Raw genomic sequence first — 20848 nt, 5'->3', positions numbered from 1 at the left:
GTATTTTCCCTTTCTTAAAATTTGGCAGCTCTTGTTTATAATGGTGCGTTCATATGCTTTGAAATTCGTAGGTTGTTGTTCCTCCTTTTTGCTCGTGGGTTCAATTTCTTCATTCGTGGTTGGTTTATTATTGTATTTCTTGTTTCCTCCTAGCATTTAAGGTTGAATTTCTCCTTTCACCGGTTTGTTGTTGTGCACAGAGTTTGGAACCTTGGAAGGGCTTGGTCGTGACATGAGGTAGTGAAGGGGAGAAAAGCTTCAAATCTTGCAAGGGCTTGGAAGCTCGAACCTGGTTTTCTTTTTATTTTGAGGTTCTATTCTACACCAGAACCTAGTTTAATTTTTATGGTTTGTTCTGCACCTGCATTCTTTCTTTTAATTGATGTGGATGTTTGGTTTTGCTTGTTTTAATTGATATGGATGTTTGATTTTGCTTGTTTGAATTTATGTACTTTTTACAATCAGTGCTTTGTTGTCTTATAATATAAAACAATGATGAATATCCATTGGCATTTGGAGGATGTTGCCTAAATATAAAACTGAATAGGCAAATGACTTAGAATGCCATGTGCCGGTCTTGATAACCTATCACTGCACTGGTTCATGGATACCTGAAATATGAGGCTCTCCACTTCCCGGATATAGAGATCAATTGCCATCCATCTAGATAGAAGTGAAACATCTTTTGTAACCTGAGTATAAAAAAGAAAAACAGTTAGAGAGAAACTATTAAATATGTCAACATTTATAGGATTAAAGCAAATTGGTAAGATAATTACCTTCTTGATCTTATTCTATAAATTACATGTTATGATAAAGCATAACGGAGATTGGTGTAAGGGTCAACCATTCCTGCATTTGGATTGAACAGCACGTAGTTTAAAGAAATCCCATTAGGACTATCCTTGTAAGCAAAGTAGGGGTAGGCACAATTATTTCAATGTTTGAGTTTGCAAAGGAACTCAAAATCTGAGGATTAGTATCATAGATTCTTGTTTTTGTGAGGTTAAGGGTGCTCAACAATTTAAGGACTTTGTCTGCTTGTGGCAAATTGTTAGCCACTTGAGCATAGTTGATTCCAAAAGACTCAACACCTTGAAAAAGTCCAATACTTGTGATGGTACAAGTCATTAGCTAAGTATGATAATCAGAAATACATAAAGGGTAGGAGGCAAAAACAAAAAGTTGTATAGAAAAACAGAAGAAACAGGTTATTTGTATAAATAGGCTATGGCTAAAATATAGGTCCAGCACTTTTGATTACTCCTTTGCAGATTGGATTCTTAACCTGGTGATTTGTATAAATAGCATCAAGTAAGAAGGAGTGAGCGGTAGAGGGACAGGTGAGGTTCATAGGGTCTGTAGTGAACCAATATAAGGGTAAGAGGGGCTCAGAGTGCAGGGCTGAGATGCAGAGGTCACAAAGCTGTAGACACAGCTGGAGTTGATTGGGTCTGCCTAAGTCTGGTAGGTTTAAGAAAGGTGCAGGCTGTTTTAGTAGTTTGCAATATATATGGAAGTAAAACAGGTGCAGGTCCAGCAAAAGTTGTGCCAGAGTTGAGGAAGAGTCCAAAGGAGAGCAAGGAGTAAATGCTGGTGGGAAGGGTAACAACAGGTTTACTACGGTGAAGGCAGGTTTGTCTTAGTTCACATACACTGGTAGTTTGGTTGGTGCTGTTGCAAGATCTGATAAGGATGATTTGGTTGGTGCTTGGTTGGTAGAATCAGATAGATTACTGAGTGCTTAGATGAACAGGTTGCTGGAATTAAATCGGAAGAAGAAAGGTGCAGGCTTGGGGGTGTTTTAGGAGCCTCTAATCAAAGCAGATATCATTATTGTGATAAAGAGAGATGATGCTTCTAGTAAGAGGCAATCTAGAGCAACAACTTGGCTCAAATGTGGTAGGAAACCAGTTTGGTGTGCTGTAGCTTTAATCATGGAGCTGCTGGTTTTTTGTTGCCCTGTATGGGCTAGGGGTTTGAAGGATAATGGAGTTGCTGGAGTCATAGGTAGCTAGGCAGCCACTACTTTCCTATGCTGCATAATCTGAGTTTTATGCATTTTACTCCTATTCTGCTCAGTATACAATCACCTATCCGTGTAAATCTATCATTTTCAGAACAAAAGCATACATGGTGTACCTTATTTCATTGTATATTGATACAACTCCAACAGTACCAAGCATACACATTCACTAGGAAAGCCAAGAGTAATTGGTCCACATGTTTCAGTCAAACCTGGATTAACCATTATGTTAATTTGTACTTTGTACATGCTGTGTCATGTCATCTTAACAAAAATATTTTTAAATTGTCACTAGGTTTGTTACTTTCATTGAATTGAGTTTGTATAAACTCTTACTGCCCATGTGTCTACAGCTTTACCACCATAGGTCAGACCTATAAACATAACCACATGTAAGAGTACTGAGAACCTGTACTTCAACTAAAGCTTGCAACCTTGAAAAGTAAAAGCAACCTAAAATACACTCTGGTGCAGTGAAAACAGGACTGTCAAGTGATTCACGAAGATCATCCTTATTATCCTGCAAAATGAAACTCTACATTAACTTCCAATATTTCCTTATCTTCTCTTCCCAACCATATTTTGATCGCTGGTATCAATAAAGATAGAAACATCTCAGTTTTATATAATTACAAAGAATACACCATTCAATAAAATTATGAAACAGAACTAGTTTTTAAAACTTTTAACAACTTCCACCACAACCAAAGTAGGAAAAAGGACATCCCAACACTTGCTTTATACAAAAATTATGCTTTCTAATAGAAAGATAATGTAGGCATGACTTTTTATCGGTTTATGGTGAACCTGTTTTAGGATTTATACTGATCATGTGATAGTGTAAAACTGTTATAGTTTATACATGAAACTCTTAAAACTATCTTTTTATCACTATGTATAGTTGCTAAATTTGATGATATTGTTGTTTATTCTTTTAATTTTTCAGGGTGATGATTGAATTGTGGGAGCAGCAGCACAAGGGGCAGTGAATGAAACAGAGGCAGTGGAGGTTCTAGGATAACTCTTACGTGGAAGTAAAAGGCTGTTTTTGTAGTCATTAAAAGGTTAGATTTCGGTCACTTCAAATTTGTTTTGCTGCATTGATTTGTAATACTAGAAATTTACTATTTTTCAGTTAAGGAAAAATAAATCAAACAAATTTCTACTACCTATTAACACTTAGTTTGTATCCTTTTCATATGGCAGAGCAGTTTTGCCAAAGTAGGAGTTAAGTTAGTTAGGTGTGTGTTACGCAGTACGCTTGACAACAATGTTTTTGTCAAGTCTTGGCTACAATGTAACAAATGCATAGTCTCTTGTGGATGACTTATCAAAATTTGGATGAATAAATAAATAAGCATAAATATTAGCCAAATTTGGATGACTTATGAAAATTCATATATGGTTGAATTAGGCAGAGTTTGTAACACAAACTCTTAGATGTTTGCTTCTAACAAAGATGACATTTATTCCAATAAGTAATCTGCAAATACAATTTATAACAATATTTTCGGTCTTCCAAGGCTTGTCTTAAAAATTGGTTGACTTTTCGTGAATTGCTTCATCAATAGAACATGGATCAATTTCCATCAAATCGTGGATGGATGTATGGTAGGTGTCATAGAGGAAGAGGTGCTTTGAAAGAGTCTTTTATATTGGGAGTTGAAGAGTTTATAACCAAAGCTTGCCAACAAGAATGTTATCAGAATGATGGGGGAATACGATGTCCGTGTAGTAAGTGTGATTGTACACGAATTTTGGAGGAAAGAGTTGCGAAGGTTCACCTCTACAAACATGGTTTCAAATCTAATTATTGGATTTGGACTGATCATGGTGAAGACATGGTATAAGGTGACTTGTATAATAACGATAATTGTATAACTTTGGGAATGGATGGTGCACAGAACCAGGCAGAAGATGACCAATTTATGTGGATGGAAGAAATGGTGTATGATGCTCTTAGGCAACAAGATTCAGTCCAGGCACCAAATGTAGATAACATGGAAGAGCCTCCCAACGAAGAAAGTCAAAGATTTTATAAGCTTTTGTTGGATGCGAATACGGCATTGTATGAAGGGGCATCAGAGTCCAAATTATCAATGTGTGTCAGACTATTAGCTTGCAAATCCAATTGGAATATTCCTGACCAATGCTTATAGTTTATTTCAAAAATGCTTTTGGATGCAACACCCACCAAAACAAGTTTGCCTAAAAGTTATTATAGTGCAAAAAGGCTAGTGTCGAAGTTGGGATTACAGGCTAAGAGGATTGATTGTTGTGTGGATGGTTGCATGCTCTTCTATGATAACGAATACGATAAAAATGATGGAGCGTTGCTTGAATGCAAATTTTGTCATAAGCCAAGGTACCATCATCAGAACACCGGATCAAGTAACAAAAAACCAGTTCCTGTAAAGGCAATGTTCTATTTGCCAATAATTCCAAGGTTGCAAAGAATGTATGCTTCAACACAAACTGCGGGAGAAATGACATGGCACTATCTTAACAAAAGCACTAATGATATTTTGCGTCATCCATGTGATGGCGAGGCTTGGAAACACTTTGATAGAGTATATCCCGATTTTTCTATGGAGGCACGTAATGTGCGACTAGGTTTATGCTCTGATGGTTTTAATCCATATGTGCAAGCATCAAATGCACCTTATTCATGTTGGCCAATAATTGTGACTCCGTATAATCTACCTCCCGAAATGTGCATGTCTAAACCTTATATGTTTTTGAGTTGTCTCATACCGGACCCATTCAATCCAAAGGCTGGTATTGATGTATTTTTACAGCCCTTGATAGACGACTTGAAGAAATTGTGGAGTGGTGTCCCAACATACGATATTTCGAGGAAAGAAAACTTCATGATGAGGGCAACGTTAATGTGGACGATTAATGATTTTCCTGCTTACGGTATGTTGTCTGGCTGGGGAACTCATGGTAAATTGGCATGCCCGCATTGCATGGAGCATTCAAAGGCATTTAGATTACATCATGGGGGCAAAAATTCTTGGTTTGACTCACATCGTAGATTTTTACCAAATGATCACGCATTTAGGAGGAACAAGAATGCATTCAAGAAGGGGAAGTTGACATGGATCCTCCACCACCTATGTTCACACCTACACAAGTTTGGAATAGAGTCAAGACTTATCCTAAAGTAACTGAAGGTGGTGGTGTGCAAAGAATACATGGTTACGGGAAGTGGCATAACTGGACAAAAAGAAGCATCTTTTGGGATCTTCCATACTGGAAAGACAATATATTAAGACATAATCTTGATGTGAGTGTGAGTGGGAAGACAAAGGACAATGAGAAAGCACGAATGGACTTAAGTTTGTATTGTAGGCGAAGAGACTTGGAACTGAAGTCACATCCTAATGGAAAAATGTTCAAGCCAAAAGCAAATTACACACTTGCAATCGAGGAAATTAAACATGTGTGTCAATGGTTAAAAGATCTTAGGATGCCTGATGGATATTCTTCGAACTTGGCTAGATGTGCTGATGTGAACAAGGGAATGGTGTTTGGGATGAAAAGCCATGATTGTCATGTATTCATAGAATGCCTACTTCCCGTAGCATTTAGTTCGTTACCAACTCATGTTCTAAATCCCATTATTGAAGTAAGTCATTTTTTCAAAGATTTGTGTTCTACAACACTAAAAGAGAATGACCTTACTAGGATGGAACAAAACATTCCAATAATTCTTTGTAAATTGGAAAGAATATTTCCCCCGACATTTTTTGATTCTATGGAACATCTCCCTGTCCATCTAGCATATGAAGCCAAACTTGGTGGCCCTGTCCATTATAGGTGGATGTACCCATTTGAAAGGTAATAATAACAGTTATTACTCTTTATTTAATGTCAAGTATAATTATCAATCATAACATATTTCTTTGATTATAGATTCATGGGATATGCCAAACGATCTGTGAAGAATAAGGCTAGGGTAGAAGGATCTATTTGCGCATCTTATTTGCATCGTGAGACAACTCATTTTTGTTCACACTATTTCAACAACTTCATGTTAAGATCACAACATAGTAGAAATGAAGTGGACATTGAAAGTGAAAGGCTTCCATCAATCTTATCTGTCTTTGACCAACCTGGACGTCATTCTGGAAGGGAGATCACTCGTTGGTTAACTGATGAAGAATTGAACTCAGCTCATGTTCATGTTTTGATCAACTGTAATGAAGTTAAATCATACCTTGAGTAAGCCTCATGCACGATATACTTATGGTAAACATTGTTATTCATTCATTAAGTTATCGCTAACCTAATGCATTGACACCTATATTTTGACAGCTCTTTCTTACATTCTAATGAAATTTCCGAATCACATGCTTCGGCTCGTATACATGCAGATTTCCCTTTGTGGTTTAGGATACAAGTATGTATCTACAAAATCTATAATTTAGTTTTTCTTGACTTCTTTAACCATTTCATAAAAAAAATAATGACATTCATATATTTATAGGTTCATAAAGACCCTCTAACTGTGAAGAACCAACACCTAAGAGATTTATCACTTGGTCCTTTAAGGTGTGTAAAAGAATGGCACACATTCTTTGTGAATGGGTACAAATTCCACACTCATGCATGGAGCGAGGGAAAGAAAACAATAAATAGTGGGGTCCATGTAAAAGGTATTACAGAAGGAGGTGAGGATGATTTTTACGGTGTGATTCAACACATGTATGAGGTGGAGTACAATTCTTCGACCTCAGATAAGAAAGTTGTATTATTTTACTGTAATTGGTTTAATCCATCAACAAGAGGTACAAGAGTGGATTCCAAATATGGTATTGTGGATATTCGAATGGATAGAAGATATGTGCCATTTGATCCTTTTATCATTGCACATAATGTTCGACAAGTTTATTATGTACCATATCCAACATCATGCAGAGACAAACGTGGCTGGTGTGTTGCAATCAAAACAAAGCCCAGAGCTTGTATAGATTCTGATGATGTAGAAGTTGAAGTGCCATATCAAGTTGATGAAATGTCACATGTTAATGAAGTGATTGAAGTTGAACAAGTTTCACGATTAAGAGATTTAGAGGCTGAGCTTGAAGAAGTGGACATAAATAATCTATCCTATTTGAACATGAGATAGATGAAGAAACAAATGAATGGGAAGAGGACAATGAGGACGGAGAAAATGAAGACGAATATGGAGATGACTTTGACATCTCTACCTCTGAATAGACTTAGGCAACCAGTGTTAACAAATAATATGTATTGTAGGAACTACTGTGTACTGTTGTTGTTAACATACTGTTTATTGCTCCAGTTAATCTGATGTCATACTCTTGGGTTATGTTTGCTGATGAAATTTTTGCATGTTTATTTGAATTTTTTTTATTAAACTATATTCAATATATTTTTTCTCAATTCATAAACTTATATTACCTTCATTATCATTTCATGCCATATATATCGATGTCATCAGGAGGTTCTGATCAACCATCACCGAGTAACAACAAAAGGGGAAAAAAACCTTATGTGATAAAATTGTTATCACGATTTAACTATCAAAATCCATCATCCAGTCAACCCAATACACCTATTCCTTCTTCAGCTCATGGATCGACCCCACCAGTAGCAAATGTTACCCAATCCACCCCACCAGTAGCAGATGCTATTGCATCAACACCGTCTCCACGTGTTGGTTCTAATGCATCAACCCTAAACCCAGATATTACACCATCTCCATATACAAATCTAGGAGGAACGCATTCAAATTTTGCAGGCAATAACTTAGAGGACGAGGTCCTCTCAGCTGGTGATCGCCCTCTGATTCAGCCTATTGGGGGAGGGTAAGAATATAATAAATTTCAATTTATATAATTTACTATTATTCTTATACTTTGTTTTGGTATTTAGGTTTTATCCATCAAAAATTGCATCCAAGGCCATCACTGCCACCATTAAGCAACAATTTAGTGAGCCATGGCTAACATGGGGGGCAATCCCAAAGGCTGACCGAGATATATTTTTTCAACGTTTTAAGGTACTTGTTTTTATTCCTTTAAAAAATGCTTATAATTTACAATTTGGATTGATGATTGTTGTTTTGCAGAGGAAGGTCACATGGAGGGTTGAAGATGAGGACAAAGTTAACAAAAATTTCCATACGAAGGCTTCTCACAGTCTTTCACAAATGTTTAAAGTGGCTCGCCAAGAAGGAAAACGACCAGAATGGATTGGGAATAATGTTTGGAACAACCTCTTGGAACAGTGGAACATGCCTCTGTATCGATCCAAATGCAATACAACTAAAAAAAATCGTTTGTCTGAAAAAGGTGGATGTCTGCACACCGGAGGATCCATTAGCGTGCATGAACACGCTATTCGTTTGGTATGACTTCCATATAAAATTTTGTACTAATTTATGATTAATTATTACCGCCTTAATTTATAAAATGTTTTCTTTATAGACACAGGAGCTTGGCCGCACGGTCCATGTTGATGAAGTGTTTCAAAAAACACATACGGAAGAGCACTGGAGATTTTGTAGATGATAGATCGAGACAAACACATGTTAGTTTTTTTATCAAAACTTTTTTAATTTTTTTTTCATGTACATTAATTACTATGATAACAAATATTTTTCATTTTAATAGGAAGATTTTCAAAGTAGATTTTCTCGAGCAGTCTCTGAGTCACAATCTACGGCTGCCTCAATAACTACTCCATTAGATGTTGCTGAGAAGGAAAGATTAAGAAACAGTTGTTGGTTACAATCTACAGGTGGAAGGTACAAGGGACGAGTATATGGGGTTGGACATGTCGATGATCACAAAGACTGTATTGATCGCTACCTAAAAGAAACACAAGCATCTTCTAGTAATAACAAAGCTGATGCAGGAGAAATTGTTGAACTTAAGCAGCAGATTCAAGACATGAATGCTCAATTTCAATCCTTCCAAAATTTTATGCTGCAATATCTACCACCTGAAGCAGTAGCAGCGGCACAAAATATTTTTCAACAGCCAAATATCCCGCAACCAACTCAACAAAATCAAATACAAGACAATGATGAAGTACAACATCATAGTAATCATAATGAACATGATAGTAATCATGAAGAACAACAAAATTCACCTGGTCAAGATTATAATAATTATTAGCTTCTTTAAAACTTTTGTAATGATTTGAATTTTCTTTTATTAGATGCTTTTTTATGTTTTAATGAAAAATACATTTGGATATTTTGAACATTTAGAAATAGGATTGTATTTATGAACAGGTCTGAATGTTGATGGATATTGGATATTTTGAACATTCGGAAATATTTATGGGCAATTCTGAATGTTTGATTGATATTGCTTTTGAATGAATTCTGAAAACTGGAATTGCTTCTGATAATGCAGGTTCTGAACAAATTTTCAGTGCTTTCAATTACATGAAATACTGACCCCTATTACATACGGATTTATCCGTATGTAATCTCCTCCCCTGTTACATACGGATTTATCCGTATGTAATTACATACGGATTTGAAATCTGTATGTAACAGTTACCTACGACGGTTTTACATACGGATTTTCGTCCATATGTAATCCGTATGTAATCATGTTTTACATACGGATTTCTTGCATTACATACAGATTTTGACTGTATGTAAATGCAGTTTTTCTTGTAGTGAATTAAGACATGTATTCCATCGATTATGAAACTTCCAAAGAACATTTGACCTAGTAGTAAACACAACACAAACCAAAGCTGAATCGCATTCCAGTCAGACATTAGTAAGCCCCATCTTTTGAACTTCCTCCACAACATGTATAACCCCATAAAACTCAGCAACCAGAGTAGTCTGAAGTTCAAGAAACGTAAAAAAAGCTCAAATAAATTCCTCCATACTCCCAAGAAAAATATCTCCACAAGTAGCAAGACCAGGATATGCCCTAGCAACCCCATCAATGTTAATTTTAACCCAACTTGGTGAAGGAAACTCCCATCTAACAGGAAGAGGACGTAGAATTTTACCAGTACGAGTGTTAATACCAAAAGACTTGAGCACATTGAAATCGAACATACCATTCTTCATTGAAACTTTAAACGAATTATCCACTAGACAAGTTAAATCTTTAATAACCAAAATAACTTTAGAAACCTCAATCTTATCATGAAAACGAGCATAATTCCTCATACGTCATATCATCCAAATAGAAAAAGTTATCACCGCTAGCTTAATCAATTTAACCAACGGACTACCATCACTCTTAATAAAAGAAAGAAGATCATCCTTATTAGAGAAATGATAAGCAGGAAAAATGTGTCAAACCCAACTCCAAATACACAAAGCATTAACACATTCAAAAAAATAAATGTTGAATAAATTCCTCATATTTTTCACAAAGCATACACATAGAACAAATATGCAGACCTTTATTTTGAATATGTTGATATGTAGGAAGCCGCCCATGAAAAACTGTTCAAAGGACAGGAGTTTTGGAAGACCGAATATATGAAGACCAAATAAATTTACCCCAACCACAGAAAACCCCTGAATCAAAGAAAAAAGTCATAACCGACTTTTTTACAATTTTTTTTTACAAACAAATTGAACTGTCTAGTTAGTAGTATTTAAAAAATGTCAAAAAACTTTTAAGAACTTTCACACTTCTGAATCATTCAGCCATTCGAATAACGACTATAAGATTAGAGATAAATCCAATCAAAAGAACTTATTAGATTCAAAACTTGATATGTAAAGATAGTAAGGCCCAATGCAAATTCTAGTAAAACTTAAAATAAAACTCAAAATTATGAATTATGTGACTAATATAAGATTTGAACTTAGTAAACAAAATTTTTTAAATAGTAAAAATTCAACAAGACTAATGAAATCCAATACTTTGTAGTATAAATAGAAAGATCGATAAAGAGATAAGTAGAGTGTTTTAAGGGAGATATTACATAATATATGTTCTTACTTTATCATAGGAAAATCTTGCCGACAAAATATGAAGCCGTGAATATTGAAAGAGAGGAAACTACAAGAAACCAGCTGGAGAAAAGTACAAATGAAGAAAGGAATGAAGACCTAAAAGATTGGTTGGAATTATCTTAATGAAAGTCGGGTAAGAAAAGAAACTATCAACATAAAGTTAAGTTATACACATTTTTTTTTCATATCTTTGAGGTTAATTTTTATTTTTAACATGTTGAAATAGTTTTAATGATCCGTATTTATGAATTGTGTGACTCATTAATTGATGTATTTTACTTTTATGGTTTTTTGTTTTGTTTTTATATTCATATTTTCGCTGCAAATATAAAAAAAATAGTCGGATTAATTGCAAAAAAATATTTTTCCTATTTACATTTCATTTACACTACAAGTTTAAATAGATAGGAAGCGAATGAAAATTAAAAACAATATTAAAAAGAAGTTTAAATTGAATGTGTGTGATTTTAGAACCGTGCTAATGTAGGGTTGGTTATATCACTATTTCTGGACTTGTGGGCCTAACCTTCTGCGTTAATATGTAAACCTCGGATAATTAGTGAAAAATTTATATTTTAACCCTCAAAAACAGAAAAAATTAATTTAACTACATATTTCAATAATATTAAAATTAGTACTTTAAGTTGATTTTTTTTAAAGTTAATTAAATGTTAAATTATTAAGCAGTTATTTCTTTTATGTCTAATCTCCCTACTTAGTTTTAACAGGGAGAATATTAAAAAAAAAATTGCAACTGAAATTTTTGTATAGTAAGTTTGTTTTCCAACATACAAGATGAGTAGTAACAATGAATAAATTTTTTTATAATTATTTATTGTATTGCCTGTTTTATATTTATGAATATAAATTATCTTATTTATTTTATTATTTGCAATTTTTTAACGACTTCTTTAATATATAAATATATATGAAATGTTTTATGTTTTTTATTCTTTCACTATAAACTTTATTAATAATTTTTATTTTTAAAATTATATTTTATTATAAAGAAATGGATACACAAATGCTTCCAGTAGTATATATAAAGAGGATAGGTTGTGTTTATATATCTATTTTATTCATGTAATTACTATTATTTTTTTTAAGAACTTTTTTTTTACATTTTCTGAATTTTACGTCTTTTAGTAGCATATAATGAATCACCTAATAATTATTACGTAATTATTATGATATGTTTTTTTTTAAATACATAGGTTCAGAGTTTCTAATAATATAATAATATATAATGAGGTTTGTTTTTATAATTATCAATTTTACCTTTAAAAAAGTAATAACTAGTTTAATATATAACTTAATATTTTTTTTTAATTTTATCTTAAGAAAAATATCAGTTATTATTAATTCAATAATTTCTCTTATCAGTTTAATTATTTTTCTTTTTCTTAAAATAATCATTTATAACATTTGTTTTAAATAATGCTTTTCAAATTTCACTTCCATTCTCTTCCTTAGTTATAATATAATATACTCTCTCATTCTCATTTCTCTTTATAAGTTTTGGTTAATCTATGCAAAAATATTTATTTATTGAACTTAATTTTTTTTAAATTTTTTTCAAATTCTTCCATCTTTTTTTATATGTACTGTGTATTTATATATATATATATATATATTAAAATATTACAATATAAATTTATATTAATATTTAAAAAATTGGATACATGGATAAAATTAAAAAATATAGCCAGAAGTATGTTTTTCCGCTAGTAATATATAAAGGAAATAAGTTGTTAAGTTAAATAAAAGGAAAGGAATATCTAATTTTTTTTTTTTTACAAGTATATAATCTATAGAAAGAGTGAATCTGAAAACTGGAAAGAGAGAAGTGTCATGTTGTGATAACACAGCTTATATCACATCATGGATAATCCAAGTCAACATATTTTCTGTGTTAGTGCTACAACCTGAGATTAGACTTCTTTAATCTCTATGAACTGTGACAGAACCACACATTGAGACCAAACATAAGAAAATGCAAGAATTTTTAAAGTTTCTTCACAGAAAATTCATATGCATGTACCAGAAATAAGGAAATAGAAAGAAAGTGTTTAATTTTCATTGAGATAATATCGGCAGGACTTATTCTACTCTAATTATTGTTTGTATCTTTGAAATTTCATCACAGTTTTATTATTAAATTTTTTAGAAAAATATATTTAAATTATTTTTAATAAATAATATGAGATTATTAAACAAATTGCATTAAACAAATTATTGTGGAAAAATTAGGTTTAGGGTTATTCATATTTTTCGTGAAGAGAATGCGTGTGCTGATAAGTTGACTAATTTATGATTTATTCATTGGTATAATAAGTTTCCATCTAATCTGTTCTTAAAATCCTTTAAAATATGTATAATCTATCTATGTATCGTTTTTGTTAACATATGAATTTTGGTCTAGTTTTCATATTTTTTTTATTTTTTTAATAATATTTTTTTTATGATGTAAATAATTGTTGTTACTTAAAATGTCAATATATCTGAAATGTCCGATAACATATTGATACCTAATATGAAAGATTTTTATAAAAAAAAAACAAATTGCATTAAACAAGATAAACCTATGTTTGCAACCATTCCTTTTTTGCATCCGTCCTGTGTATAGGTGTATGTCGTGATGAATGCAAGTATCTGATTCTAGCTGTTCTTTCCGTTCAAAAAAGGGTGCCCAAATGTTGAGTCATACACACTACAAACGTGATTCACCCAAAACACACAAAAGTTAGTTCAATAATGGCGTGGCGGGAAATTTTCTTTATCGTGGTGGAGAACAAACAAACATTATGCTAATTCGAACATTTATTCAATAATTTAGGTTTAGACATGGGTTATTAAAATCTCATATAATTTATAACTGTAAAGGTTAGGTTTCCTTGCATAAACTTTTTTAACAATTTTTTTAATGAAATAATATTACTTATTAATAATTTGTTTATATTTATATAGATTTATTTTAAAAAGCATAAGAAAAAAAGATAATCACTCCAAGTTTGCTTATAAGAAAAAAACACTTTTCTGTATGCGTGTTTCTTTTTATAACTAGTTTTTTTTAATTAATATAAAAATATTCGTAACACTTTATAATTGAAAAGTTTATTATATTCTACATGTTTTTTAAGTTACATATGTTTAATTTAATTAATATTTATGTATTTATTTTTCATCGTTATTACAGTAAATACACGCCACTTCTAAAATTCTTTAAGACATCCAAAATACATCTTTCTCCATCATGTTAGAGAAAAAAAATGATAATTTTATATTTTAAAAGAACTAAAAATATAAACTCAAGTTTTAAAGAATGCAAATATTTTTTATCCAATAAAAAATTATTTCATTCTATATAAACTAAAAAAATATTTAAACTTTGATATCAATATTAATATAAATTTAATATTTTATTTGTTATATAATGAAAAAAAATTATTTAAATTAACGTGAGTAAGGAATTTGGATATATATTGTAGGTAAGTTATACACATATATTGAATTTTCTACCTAATAAGTATCGGTACATGCATATATATATATATATATATAAGTATATATTAGCTCTTCAGCTTTGTTAGGTTTACCTAACAAGTATCAATCCATATGATATATTAAAATATGTTTTTTGCTTTTTAATAATTTGCTTGAATGTTTCATTTATTAGATTATTCCATGTTCTTCTATCGTTTTCATTTACTAAACCCTATAGTGTGCGTCTATATATATAAATAAATAAATAGTTAAACAATTATATATGTCCGATTTGAGATAGAAAAATGTTTCAAAGAATCAAAATCCCAAAAACAAATATTAAATTATTTTATGGAATGCGAAGTAGATTTTTTTTTTAATTTTAGTTGAAACACAATATTTTGCTACGTATAAGCAGAGGAAAATTGATGAAAAAATTTAATTGTAAAATTGAAGAAATAATTTCTGGCTCTTATTGTAATGAATATAATAAACCAGAAAATTGAGAAAAATACTAGAGAACTGTTTTAAAATTGTAATAAAAAATTCCTGCAGATTTTATTCATTGATTTTGTTTAGTTGTTATACTTTTATAAATACTAAAGAGACTTAGTTAGTACTTGAAACTAGAACTCACAGTAACAATTGTCGCTTGTGTCGGTTGATTTTTTCGTATTCGTTTTCTCGTGTAAGGTCGTTCCTCATTTGTTCTTCTTGTGCTTCTTAGAACTTCAACTCTTCATGTCTTTAACTCCTTCGTGTTTGGTCAGCAGTTAACCTAGGCCTGCAGAAAGTTCTCCAACGATCAAATAAGTACTCTATATTGATAGTGTATGAAGTAAATTGATAAAAACGTATCTTACTGTCTTGCATAGAAGACTTATTTATAGTGTTTGGTAGTTGACTATTTGATTCATAAGTCGTATTGTATCTTCAATCAATAAATCAATATTGCTGATTTATCTTATAGCTTCCAGATTTAGTAGAGTGCAACTTGGATTTATAAGAAAGTTACCTAGATTTGTATGATGCCACCATACTTATAATTTATCTTTTATTTACTTTTTAACGTAATTAATCATCCTATCGATAGTTACTTAGTAGATATTTTATTTTTTTAATGGAATGAAACATATTTATGAACTTATGAATTTATGAATGATGAGCATCATATGTGACGGATCATATGTGACGGGTGTGTTTAGGATTATTAGATTTGGAGACAAGTCATATGAAAAACAAATATAAATGTTTATAAAGATTGATGGATAACAACTTTATTATAAATGTGTATCCATATAATGTAATTTGTTTGAATCTTTTGCTGATGAATGAAAAACATTTAAACAAATTGGTTAATCACAAGACGTTTGTTTTAATACAACTGGTTAAAGTGAACATTTTTCAAGGTAACTATTGAAACATATATAATTTAAAAATATTTATGGCCTGTTAAAATTAAAAAAAAAAACAATATATTAATCGATAAAAAATTAAGCTTAATACTATCTACTTAAAATTGTGAACAAAGTTTGAAAAAAAATATTTTTAAGAAATTATTTTTTATAATATAATTTACTTAATTTTTAAAATAAATAATTGAAATAAATATTAAAATAATAATAAATATGAATATTTTATTTTAATAACATATTGAAAAAAATTATTTTATTTAATATTAAAATTTTAATTAATTTATTATTATTTTAAAATATAACTTTTATATATTAAAATTTATAATAATTTATTTATTTTAATTTAAAATTTATTTTAATTTTTTTTTACATTTTTAAAATTATCTTTTACACTAGGTTTTTATCAACTGATAAAAGTTATAATTTCAATTAAACCAATCATATCACTCACAAACTTTCATAAATTTTTACTTTCATAAATCCCTTGTATTTCAGTTTCTCACTTCTTCCACTCCTTCAGACTTCAACACTTTCACTCCTTAGCTCCTGAATGCTCGGTCGGGAGTAAGCCTATATCGAAGGTTCTCTAACGATCACGAAAGTATTATGTATTGAAAGTGTAGGATATCAAAATTGATAAAAGTGTATCTTACTCCATTGTAGAAGGCTTATTTGTAGTGTTTAGTAATGAGCTATTTGGTTGATGGGCCATATATCTTTAATAAATCAGTGTTAGCTGATTTCTCGTGGTGTCATTCGAATTTGTAGGAAGGTATATTTGGAGCATATCTTCAGTAAATCAGTGTTAGCTGATTTCTCAGGGTGTCACCCGGATTTGGCAGGGTGTGGCCCGGATTTATAGGATGTTTCCTTACTTGTCATTTATTGTCAATTTGTTCCTTAATGTGGTTGATCACCCGGTCGGTCGGTCAATCGAGACCGAGTGATGTGGCTCACTCGGTCTGGACCGGTATACTTGCCCCCTAGACTCGATGAAGGTTATTTTAGAAGAGTCTAAGACTATTGGGTACTTCGAGGTATGAAGTGACTTTGACGTATTAAATGATGTGTAGAGATAGGACGTAGGTCAGTCAACGCATTGTTCGAGTTTTTCACTTTTTGATCGAAGAGATCTAACGGTCTATCAGACTGTGTCGTTTTGAGTTTGAATGTTGTAAACCCTTGGATTGAAAGAAATCTAACAATGTCAAAGGAGACACTGTTTCGTTCCTTCCTTTTCAAAAGTTTATAAATAGGAGTCCTTTTCGAACTTTGCTATGTTTGCATCTTCTTGCTCTGAATATGAGCTTTAAAAAGTTGTCTTAGTGCCAACCTTTTTTGTTCGAATGCTTCAGGTTACTCTTCACCTTTGTTCTTTGCATTTGTTCCTCAATAGGTTAGTAATGGCTTTTTCTTTTGGGTCTTTTCACATTCCTTCTTGTTCTTCTTCACCAGAACGAACACATTCTAATCCTAACGAGGTGAAGGATGTGGGTTGTTCTAGCCAGGCGGTTGACCTTGCTAGCTGACCCCTTCACTATCCTAGTTATGAGTGGGTTGACCCACGCATCCTTCATATACGTACCTATTTTAACGGTTTGTCTACTTTAGATGAGTTTCTTTATAATGTTTCTATGTTAATTTCGGACTGCCCATCAGACGTGGTTGCAATCGATACTTGTAATTACACTGATCGAGTCTGTCACAATCGGGAAAATGATCCTCAAGACTTTTTCTTTGCATGCACTTTCCTTTTTAACGATTTACATGTAACTCTTTCTTTTGATGAATTTACAATGGAGTCTTTAGGATCCTCAACGTTGCTTCTACCCAGTTACATCCAAATTCGTGGGTGGCCCTTTAGGCTAATTTGTGATGTCTTTCGGTTGAGGTCGTCCCCACAATCTTTATTGTTTTATTATAATTCTTGGTTAACCCATCCCGTGGGTTGACTTTCTTTGTCGAGTTGTCCGAACAACATTCTTTTTTGCTCCCTATACTTCATCCTATAAGAATTTCAAAGAGAGGTATTTTGGTTCTGATGGGAATCATAAATTTCCTTTTCATTGGACTCAGTCACCCACTCGTTACAAATCATGATCGAGATCATCCATGACCCCTCAAGAAAAGGAGGTATTTTGGGTATTCAACCTGATTTCAATAGGCTCCCCACTCAAAAAATATTGGTGGTATACAAATCAACCTACAGTTGGTAGACTTTGTTGATACTAAATGTTTAAGTTGTAGGTGCTTTTATTCAATTTGTTGATTATGTGTTCAGTTTTTGGTTAACTTGTAGGAATTATGGCTCAAACTGATCGGGCCACCTTCAAGTGGTGACGAGTGGAGACACCAATTGTACTTGTATACACAAAGTGGGCCTAAATAGTACCTGAAATTGTCTGTCACTATTGTTGTCGGTGTCGGTCGTTCGGTCGTGTTCCATTGTATTCTAGTTCTTTCACTCCTTCAAACTTCAACACTTCTACTTCTTAGCTCTTGAGTGCTCGGTTGGGAGTAAATTTGTAAAAGGTTCTTCGACGATCAAGTAAGTATTCTCTATTGAAAGTGTAGGATATCAAAACTGATAAGAGCGCACCTTACTCCATTGTAGAAGACTTGTTTATAGTAATTGGTAATGAACTATTTTCTTGAGGGGTCATATCTAACGCATATCTTCAATAAATCACTGTTAGCTGATTTCTCGGAATGTCATCTGAATTTCTAGGAAGGTATACTTGAAGCATATCCTTAGTAAATCAATGTTAACTGATTTTTCGGAGTGTCACCCGAAGTTGGCGGGGTGCCACTTGAATTTATATGGATGTTTCCTTACTTGTCATTTATAATCAATTTGCTCTTTAATGTGGTTGATTGCTCGGTCGAAAAATCGAAATCGAATGACATGACCTACTCGATCCCGACTAGTACAAATAGTGTCATAACCGTTAATTAAAATTTGTAAAAAAAAATACACATAATATATAAATTTTAAGTCTTTAAAAATAATTTTCAATTAATAATTCTAAGGATCCCTTTAAGTATACCCTGAACCTGAAGTATCCTTTAATTTATTTAATTTTTTGCTAAAAAAAAAAATAATTCTAAGGATCTTTGTTCATAACTTAAGGATTGAATTTGAAAGCCAATAAATAAAAAATTTATCGAGCCAACATACAACGGTGGATGTTTAATCACAGAAAGCAAATTTGAATCACGATGATAAACAATTTTAAAAGATGACAGTTGCACATTTTTTTTTCATTCAAAGTTGAAAAAATTAGTATTATTTAATACAGAAAGTAATGGATAAACAATTTTAAAAGATGACAGTTCCACATTTTTTTTATTCAAAGTTGTAAAATTAGTATTAATGCAGGAAGTAGGTTTGAACAGCCATAACGTACGTTGAAAAAGTGTATATATATATTAGATATATTAAAAAAATGTTACTTTAAAAGCTGTTCATATGATATAATTACATAATTATAATCTGATACTGATTATATTTAATTATAATCAGTTTGCATTAATATAATTATTAAATTTATTTTACAATATGCTCTCCTATGTATATCATTAAAATCATAAATAACTTTCACTGACTAAGAATATTTGAATTTTAAATAATAAAAACTATCTTTGTGGTAAAAGTAAAGTTGAGAGGCAGGTCCAGAACATGAACTCCTGACTATAAAAAGGGGTAGCAGCAATCCATAAGGAGGAATCAAGCTACTGTTGTGAGAAATCTCCTTTGAAAAAATCACAATGGCAAACTTGAAAGCAGTGATTCTATGTTTGTTTCTCGAAGCCATCGTTGTTATGAATACAATACCAGGAAACGAGTGCAGAAGCTTCCATCCAAACGATGAAAGTCTGATAGAGAGCACTTGCAAGAAGACCCCCAACTACAATCTTTGCCTTCAATATCTCAAGGCAAGCCCTGGAAGCTCCACTGCTGATGTCAGAGGGCTGGCTCTTATCATGGTAAACGTGATCAAAGCCAAAGCATATGATACCTTGAAAATAATCCATGACTTGCAAAAGAAGGGAGGAGGACCTAAGCAGCAAGAAGCCCTCAGTTCTTGTGCTAGTAAATACAACACAGTGTTGGTAGCTGATGTTGCACAAGCCACTGAGGCTCTGCTGAAAGGGAACCCCAAGTTTGCTGAAAATGGGGCTAATGATGCTGCCAATGAGGCTACCTATTGTGAGAGTGACTTCTCTGGGAATTCTCCACTCACAAAACAGAACAATGCTATGCACGATGTTGCTGCTGTTACAGCTGCCATTGTTAGATTGCTGCTCTAGATTATCCACTTCCTGAAACCTTTGACCAATTGTTAGAGATGTCTTGGAACCTTGGTCTTACCTGTTATGTAATGCTGCTATCTATTTTAAAGCCCTCATAATAACTCATATGTAATAACATCCAAGTCTCTCCAGATTCTCACAAGTTTCCCAAACACTTGAAGTGTATAATAATCAAATACATTATCATAATTATCTTACAAACAATTATTCTCACATTCCACACATCAGATTATAATAGAGATAAACACTTACATTGATCTATGAGAAGCCTGGGAGCAGTTTCTTTTTATCTTCATTTCTCAATCTATCTCTCCTTTCTTTTTATGGTTAAGCGTGTACAACTTCCTTTGCAGAAACAAAACTTGTTTCTATTCTTTTTCAATCTCCATCCGATTAGGTTTTCATTAGGTATCATAATATTATATATAACTTTTCACATTAACTAATGGGTCTTTTATTTTTTTAAATCATATTCAGTCCTAAAGTCCAAAATCTATTTCATATGAGTCATATTATAAAATTAATTTACACAATTTTCTAACATTCTTCCACTCATATGAGCTATAATACTTTCATGATTTAATAATTACATAAACCATAATGGGCATTGAAAGACCTTACGTAAATTTGTTC

At 32.1% G+C, this 20848-nt stretch overlaps 2 protein-coding genes across 2 annotated transcripts; both read left to right on the top strand.

Annotated features, from left to right (window-relative positions):
- The first annotated feature begins 4197 nt into the window (after nt 1-4197).
- On the top strand, nt 4198-7160 carry LOC137805526 (uncharacterized). The gene is made up of 5 exons (XM_068605468.1): nt 4198-4980; nt 5091-5869; nt 5945-6253; nt 6347-6431; nt 6519-7160. The coding sequence occupies exons 1-5, from the start codon at nt 4198-4200 to the stop codon at nt 7158-7160; spliced, it is 2598 nt and encodes an 865-aa protein (XP_068461569.1).
- A 12467-nt stretch (nt 7161-19627) lies between these two features.
- On the top strand, nt 19628-20416 carry LOC137807038 (cell wall / vacuolar inhibitor of fructosidase 1-like). The gene has a single exon (XM_068607455.1). The coding sequence runs from the start codon at nt 19670-19672 to the stop codon at nt 20210-20212; it is 543 nt and encodes a 180-aa protein (XP_068463556.1). The 5' UTR covers nt 19628-19669; the 3' UTR covers nt 20213-20416.
- Nucleotides 20417-20848: the final 432 nt, after the last annotated feature.

Source organism: Phaseolus vulgaris, chromosome 3, assembly GCF_000499845.2.
Source record: "Phaseolus vulgaris cultivar G19833 chromosome 3, P. vulgaris v2.0, whole genome shotgun sequence".
Taxonomy (NCBI): domain Eukaryota; kingdom Viridiplantae; phylum Streptophyta; class Magnoliopsida; order Fabales; family Fabaceae; genus Phaseolus; species Phaseolus vulgaris.
Note: the sequence above shows the minus strand (reverse complement) of the source record. Positions and strands in the feature narration are given on the sequence as shown.